The sequence below is a fragment of the Grammomys surdaster genome, unplaced genomic scaffold, assembly GCF_004785775.1.
Source record: "Grammomys surdaster isolate TR1022 unplaced genomic scaffold, NIH_TR_1.0 1036, whole genome shotgun sequence".
NCBI classification, from domain to species: domain Eukaryota; kingdom Metazoa; phylum Chordata; class Mammalia; order Rodentia; family Muridae; genus Grammomys; species Grammomys surdaster.
This window is the reverse complement of record NW_021605455.1, coordinates 2,645,670-2,653,789: the sequence shown is the minus strand read 5'-3', so window position 1 is coordinate 2,653,789 and position 8,120 is coordinate 2,645,670. Positions and strand designations below refer to the sequence as shown.

Sequence of the window (8,120 nt, the reverse complement as noted above, 5' to 3'; positions counted from 1 at the left end):
TTTTTTTTTCTAGCTGCTCTGGAAAAAAATAAGCCAGAGAGCAGTCACTTGCCAATGACTCTCCTGATCTTTGCCTTAAGCAAAAAAACAAAATAGACAAGCTCTCGTGGTCTCTCTGAGCACCAGGCCCAAGAGAAAATATTTACACCTCAGAGCTGGGAACTGGAGAGGCAGCTCATCGGTTAAGGCCACTCACTGCCCCAGCAGTGATGGCTGCACCCACATGGCACTCACAACCATCTGTAACTGCAGTTCCAGCCCTTCCGACACCTTCTTCTGACCTCTGAGGGTACCAAGCATGCACACAGTACATACACATACGTGACACGCAAGCTGTCAAAACATGGTCAAAAGAATGGCGCACAATGAGCAATGCCTTGGGGAACTGTGAAAGAAGGTCCAGGGGAAAAGGCGGATGGCCTTTTACCTCAGGGGCATTTAGTTCCCTGGATTGTTCTTGGACGTGACTTCATATCTCCTGTGACAAACATTTACATTCATAAGACATATTTATTCTTGTTGGATGTCAGAACGTAGACCCCAATCTGGTCCACGCTCTCTGAATCTGGATATAGCCTCTGCCTTGCTTTCATGCTTGCCCAGATGTGATCTCTTGTACATCCAGACAATTGTGTTTAAACTGGTCTGTCCTGAGAAAGTTTCTGGGAATGGGCTGCTCTGTTAACATTTAGTATGTGCTGACTGGCATTTATTTACATGTTCTGCTGATCATGTTTTCCTGAGCTCAAACAGCCTTCCTTGGTTCATTCCTTGCTTTGTTATACTCTGCTTTATAAAGGCACACTGAAACTGAAGTAAGGTTGTCTGCAGCATTAGACTGTAGTTCACCCCATTCCTTCAGGTCCTCAGATCCCAGGTCTTGCAGCCAAGATCTACACAGGCCAGCTAAAACATTAACCCAGGCAAAACATAAAAGTTTAAAAAAAAAACTAAAAAGAAATTAGGACTGGTGCCGAGGCATGCTCTGGTAATTCTAGAACTCAGGAAAGCCAAGGCAGGATTATAATTTGAGACACTTGCTCAAAACTAACAACAAATTAGAGAAATATCCTAAATGTTGTGCAAACTACCACATGGAGTCAGCAGTGGATGGTATAGCTTTTCCCCCCTCTGTATTAAAGAAAGAAAGAAAGAAAGAAAGAAAGAAAGAAAGAAAGAAAGAAAGAATCAGGAAAGAAGGAAGGAAAGGAGAAAAGGCTGTATGCACACAATCCTGAGAAAGCCAGACACTGCATGAACAGCTGTAGGCTAACAGCTAGATAATGAGCTAATTAGGAAGTTCCCAAAACTTCCTCTAGACAATCTCCAGGTAGAGTGAGGGGCTCTACCTCTGGCAAGTGTAGGTTGCTCACAGTGGCTGGAAAGCTATTCTGGACTCCAGAGCCTTCGGCCCAGGAAAGCCGTTCAGGCCCAGGCTGGACCTCATTCTCAAATGAGGCTCCTGGAAATCCCCTAGGGTGGAAGGGTGTCACTTCCACCTGTCTCTCCTGGAATTGGTTCTACAGTCGCCTGTGTGTGCCCACAGCTGAAAGACACTTTTGTCTGAGTACACCCACAGCTGAAGACCATTGTCTTTCAAGTATGCTGAAGACTTTTCCTTCACCGAGGCTCAGCTAATCCCCAGAGCTCTGAAAACCATATCCCTGGTTATTGTCTCGTTCTGATGAGAACCATCAAGATTAACCAAGATAAATCACACAGCACTGCCTTACCGACTTGTCAGGAGCAGGCACGAGTATGAAGGAGAGTACACAGATAGTAAAGCAAACCTCATCAGGGCTGGTCCCCGGCAGTTCTGTTGTGTTCTTTGGATCTCAGTTCTGTAGCTTAAAATGAGTCAGAATTAATAATATAGACTAGACATGACCTGAAATTCAAAGTAGTCCTCCTGCCTCAGCCTCCTAACAGCTGAGATTATAGCCATGAACCACTGTGGCTGACTTCCTATTTTTAAAACTATTTTGATTATGGGGCTAGAGATACGGCTCAACTTTTCAGAGCAACCGCTACTCTTGAAGATCCAGGCTCAGTGCCCAGCACTCACAACGATCCATAAGGCTGGTTTCAGAGGGTCCAACATCATCTTCGAATCTCCCAGGGAAGTGCATGCACATGGTGCTTATACATACATGCAGGGAGGGCACTTGTATACTCATATAAATCTTAAGATACACTTTTGAGGGGCTGGAGAGATGGCTCAGTAGTTAAGAGCACTGACTGTTCTTCCAGAGGTACTGAGTTCAATTCCCAGCAACCACATGGTGGCTCACAACCATCTGCAATGGGATCTGATGCCCTCTTCTGTTGTGTCTTGAAGACGGCAACAGTGTACTCATATACATAAAATAAATAAAATCACACACACACACACACTTTGAAATACTAGTTCCTTAAAAAGCAGATCCACCAAAAGGTTCTCTTATTTAGTTATTTGTGTGTGTGTTTTACACTTATTTTATTGGGGGGCATGCAGGCATGCCACAATTCACTTGTGGAAAATAGAGGATAACTTTTAGGAGTCAGTTCTCTCCTCTACCATGGGATTCAGAGATCAAACTCAGGTCATGAGTCTTGATGGCAAGTGTCTGTACTCCCCCCACCCCACCCCACCCCACCCCACACACACCAGCTCACTAGCTCAACGGGTTCCTTTAAATAAATATTTTCATAGTACATTTTAATAAGATTCCTTCCAGTGTGTGCTGGCTACATTTTCAGAGCCAGCACTTCACTGGATCACGAGCCTCCCAACATCAGCATGCTCCTCTCTGGCGCCTGTGATGGCTCTTGCCTGGCTATCTCCTTTGGACACTACCTCCTTCTCTGTTCCCCTCCTCCATCTTAAATGCAGGCATTCATCCAGTACTCCTACTGCTGCTTCCTTCACCACCGCCACCCCAGTTTTTCAAGATGGGCTATCTCTGTGTAGCCCTGGCTGTCCTGGAACTCACTTCTATAGACCAGGTTAGCCTGGATCTCAGAGATCTGCCTGCTTCTGCCTCCTGAGTACTGGGATTAAAGGCGTGCACCACCAAAGCCCAGCAAGTGCTTCTTTTCTTTAACTTTTTTTTTCCTCCTTGGAGACAGGGCAAGCATGTCACAGCACATATGTAGAGGTCAGAGGTCACCATGTGGGTGCTGGTTCTGTCCTTCTGTCACACAGATCCAGGTTATTGAGTTCAGATCCCTCAGCTTCACAGCAGGTGCTTTTACCACTGAGCCACCCTACCCCTTCTTGGGGCTTCCTCTTACACTTTACCTCTTTATCTTTCCTCGGGAGTAATTGTCCCTAACTTTCTTTGTCACCTATGCCAATAGCAACAACAGCTAACAAATACAAGTTACCAGTTACCATGTTAAACCCTATAATTTAATCTTATGGAAGAGAGAAACATTGTCTCTACTATTATCCATTGGAAAACAGAAGTTTGAGGGCCTTAAGCACCCTGGACAAAGTCACCACGCCAGAGAGGGTGTGTTCACCACCAGAAAAGGTGTGTTCACCTCAGAGGCCACACTGACAGCTGATGACACTCTTGTATTTCATGCTGTTCCCTTCAGTCTCCCCAGGACACCCTCTCCAAAGAAACAGAGCCATCTCCACCAGCCAGTAGCTGTTGCCCAGCTGACATTAAAGTACTCGCCGATATGTTTGCAATGGTGAAGATATCAGAATGCTTCCAAACCCTGCAGGCTGGCACCCTTTGCATTCCCCTGGAAAAGGCTCCTCTGGCAGGAAGTCCTCATACCCATCAGCCTAGCCTGGAGCCTGGGGTGGGGCCTGAGGCAGAGGGGAGCTTTGTACTTAACAGCTCTCTGCAGGTACAACACCTGACTAAATATTGTCAACTGTCACTTTTCCGTCCTCCTTCTGCCTCCACTTGGCAGTTCCTCCTGCTAACTTCCTATTTCAGGACACGCCCCCTGATTCTCCAGTTCCCCTTCCAAAGCCAGCTCGAGGTCCCTCTCCTTCCTTCTGCTGGTGACCCTCAGTTGACTTCCCTGGCCTGTGATCTATCTCTTATCTCTGTGGTTTCTGTATCTGCCTCCTTTCCCACTCCATGGTCTCCACCCTAGAACAGGCTCCCCTGGTCCAGCTTCCTTGGCACCTGCTAACTATTCCCCATCCCCCAACCCCCCCCCCACCCCTCGATAGTCTTTGTTCTAGTTTTCAAGACAAAGTCCAGCTATATAGCCCAACTTGTCTTGAATTCGTAATCCCTCTGCCTCAGACATGTGCTGTGGCAGCCAGCCCTCTTCTATGTTCTTGAAGTCGAGCACCTAAGGTCAAAACTTCCCCTCTCAATTCCCCTTCCTCAGGAGATGTTCATGTTCCAGCGAAGCCTGCAAAGGTTTAGTTAACCCCAGCTAAAGCCAGACTTACTAGAGCACTTCACATACAGAAAGTATTTCATACAAGTTTATTCAACCCAGGAAACCAGTGCTTATGCTTTCAAAGTCATTTTGCTTCATTCAGTCACAATGTTTTCATCCCTCATTGTCACTGTAACAAGCTTCAACTCAGTCAAAAGACTTTCCCCTACCTCCTAAAAGCATGGCTACTTAAATATGAGTGGCCTTTCTTTTCCAACAGCTTCCTCTGCCCCTTTCTCCCAGATCCTGTGTCTTATCTCCTGCCCCCACCCCCACATCTTATCTACCTGGACCTAGGGATCCCCAATCCAAGTACTATAGCTGGTGCTATGGACCCAGCTGGTGGGAAAATCATGTCTGCCCTCCAAGAGCTCCTGACCCAAGCTGAAGCAGAAAGGAGACTCCAGCAAACAGTCACAGGATGGCTCAACACATCCCACACCCACTGCAGGCACTGGGAAAGAGCAATACAGCCGTGTTCACTCGGGGTGTGCTCACTCCATGCCACCCTACCGGAGATACTTGGGTGAGCTTTTAGTTCATGCAGAGCTCTGGGCCACTATTTGTCAGCTCCAAGGCCTTGAAAATGTTGCTTAACTCCCTGCCGGTTTCCTCATCAGTAAAATACCATTGTGAGTCAGCTCCCTCGGAGGGCAACTGGGAGGTATGCTGGAGTAATGCAGGGGAAAGCATTTAAAAAGAACGTAACAATCTGCACAATAGACAATGCAGTCCTTCTCCTTATTTGAATGGAACACCTGCTGGCACTGTGGAGCTGGACAGGGCACTTGTACAGTTTCTGGGATCTCAGGCAACTTTTGAGAGTAGACCGGAAACTCACCAGCAGAAGCAGCCGTGCTGACCCTCACCATAGGTCTCAACTCAGCCTCCATTCTGCCCCCCCTCATGACCACTCACTCCTGCCAGAGCGTAGGTGGGACATCTGGGGCTGCCAATGGCTTAAGATGATGGTTCAGCCTCCCCAGCGCTGGGATTTCAGGTGTGAGTCACCAACACTTCCAGCTCTGGGTCATTATTATTATTATTATTTTAGGAAAGTTGGAGGGAAAGGAAAGAAAGCCTGGCTCGTATTGCTGGGTACTGGGATCAGTGGAGACGGGTGCTGGATTTTTAACTCAGACTAAGATATCCAGAGCCGAAGGGCAACACCAGTCTTTTCCTTGACACTTAATTGAGCTTGCTTCAGAACCAGATACACCTCGGATGGTGCAAACACACTAGCCTCTTAAGCCTCTGTACCTCTGTCATTAGCCCCCAAAATAACCACTCTACTATGAACTACCTAAAGGTCTGTCCTTTTCTCCACAGTGTAAAAAGTGTGAAGATTTCCCAGGTCTCCTAAGAGGACCAAGTGTAAGGTTACTAACCCTTGCTGTAATGCTACACCAGCCCTTTGCCTTATGGTCAGTGACCCAGAAGGATCTCAAAACCACAAGAGAATGGGAGGTGATAGGCTCTAACTGCCGCTGGGGTCACAGTAGGAGAGTAGTGTGGTAGGCTGCTCCGAAGCTAAACGGGGGACAAGCAGGGTCCTGGAAAAAGTCAGCTCTCTGGTGGACAGCTTCTTGCCTTGACTTAAAGGAAGGTTTCCCTCCGAGTTCAGGAGGAAACGGACTCTTGGAGGGTGGGTAGCAGCAGGGTAATGGGAATATGAAAAGGGTGTCTAAGTGAAAGGTAAGAGAAGACCTGTCACCTAGGACCTGCACCACTACGGCAGCAACAGCTCCCGGGTCTCACATGCGCGTGCTGGTCTTGCTCTGTGCCAGAAAGGAGATCAGAAAGCGGTGCTGCCAAGGAAGGGCAAAGCTCGGGCCGAGAACCCCACAGTGACTGCACACACGCCCCATTCCGTTTCGCCCAGGGCTTGGGGCACCCGCGGGCTGGGACCCTCCTCCTTTTGGGCTTCAGTTTTCAGGCGTGAGAACCAGGGGTGACGTCAGGGCCCAGGTGTTCCCGGGAGTGCGCGCTCCCGGCCCAGCGCGGTCCCCGGAGCAGACTCTCGGGTTAGAGGCGCAGCCCCAGGGCTCGCTCCCGCGTGCGCTCCCGGCCGCCCTGCGCCGTGCTGACTTACCCAGAAGTTCCCCTTGAACAGCGAGCCCGTCATGCCGACGCTGGATTGGGAGCGGAGGGCTGGGAGCGGAGGACGGAGGGCGGCTGAGGACGGCGGACAGAGGGAGGACAGCGGGAGGACGGCCGGATCGCGCTGGAAGCTCCGACTGTCAGGGCCAAGGTCCGGCGCAACTTCGGAGTTCCACTGTCGCTCCGGGAAGCCGCCCCGGGTCCTAAACCACGCCCGATTGCGCCCGCCCCGCGCCCCGCCCGCGCCGCGCACCTGCAGAGGGCCACCCGCCCTGGCCCTAGGGCGGGGCCGGTCCGGCAGTCCTGCGGGAGTTGGGGGGGGGGGCAGCCAGTCCGAACCCCTGCCTGCGGGACTTTTGAACTACTGACAGAACCGGTCCTTCTCCCTCCCGTAGCCCACTCTTGGGGTCTTCCCACCAGACCCTCTCAAAACCTTGGGAGACGCTTAAATCATAGGAACCAGAGCCTTCGCCTAAGGTGCTGATGCTACAAGGAATGGAACGCACGCATCGCCCCGGAGGGGACTGCAGGTTTTAATCTAAAATGCCAATTAAAATGCATTCCTGTTAACTCTGCATATCTGAACCTGAACTCAGTTCTCTTCACCATCATTCCTACCCAACAGTAAAAGCCAGGCTGCTTTCTGCTCCCTCTAGGCTCTAACTCTCCTAAGATAGAACCAACAGAAGAAAACGGAGGCTCACATCTGTAATGCCAGACCTGAGTAAGCTGAGACTGAGGAACTTGGAGTTCAAACTCAGCCTAGGCTACTGCGGGAGGTCTTTCCTCATAAGCAGACAAACCAAAGAGGACCTCAGCGCACATCAGACTCTTCCTTGCTTGGTAATACAAAGTATTTCTCTATTCTGTGGGCCCAGCGCCCAGTGCCCAGCACCCAGCCTGAAACTCAGAGAGCTGAAAGATTGCCCAGATCAACACTTATTTAGGAGATGAAGAGACCAAAGCTAGAAGTCTGTCCTTCCTAATGGCCAATGTCCTTCTGGGTAAGAAATGCTCATGGGAAAGAGAATGAAGGTTAAGTTGTCAAGACTGACATCGAGCCCGTCGTACCAAAGCAAGCATTCGCCTCTGCAGCAGGTTCTAGTTAGATCCGGGCACAGAACATGACAATCGTGGGATGGTTAGAAGAAACTCACAAAGGTTCTGCTCCGTAACTCTACCTCCAAGTTCTACCAGTAAGGTCATCTGTAACGACAGGGCTGAGAGAGCCTCCGGCCCTGTTACTCTCCAAGGTCATGCATTCATCTACCGGGTTCTTCACTGAGCTTAGGGGCACTGGCTGATATTCCAGAGGACTTGGGTTCAATTCCCAGCAGCCACATGGCGGCTAACAGCAATCCCTAACTCCAGATCCAAGGACTCTGACACGCACTTAGTATGCTTTGCTAACAAGGGCATGCAGGTGGTGCACAGACATACATGCCTGCAAAACACCCATACACACAAAATAATAATAAAAAGAAATCAAATAATCAAAAAAATCATGAGATTAGACTCAAAGCAGGGAAGCCTGGCTACACCTGCAAGGAGCAGCAGAAGCCAAGGTATGTACCAGGATGGGAAAGAGCGGCTGCTTTCCAGGTGTGGGCGGACTACAGATGACT

At 49.6% G+C, this 8,120-nt stretch overlaps 1 protein-coding gene across 1 annotated transcript in view; it reads right to left on the bottom strand.

Moving 5' to 3' along the window:
* Pstpip2 (proline-serine-threonine phosphatase interacting protein 2) overlaps positions 1 to 6,666 on the bottom strand; it is an 86,536-nt gene extending 79,870 nt beyond the window's left edge. Inside the window, exon 1 of the mRNA XM_028783208.1 lies at positions 6,488 to 6,666. Within this exon, the coding sequence (XP_028639041.1) occupies positions 6,488 to 6,520 (33 nt within the window). The 5' untranslated portion in view covers positions 6,521 to 6,666. The remainder of the gene's footprint in view (positions 1 to 6,487) is intronic.
* Between the last annotated feature and the right edge of the window lie 1,454 nt (positions 6,667 to 8,120).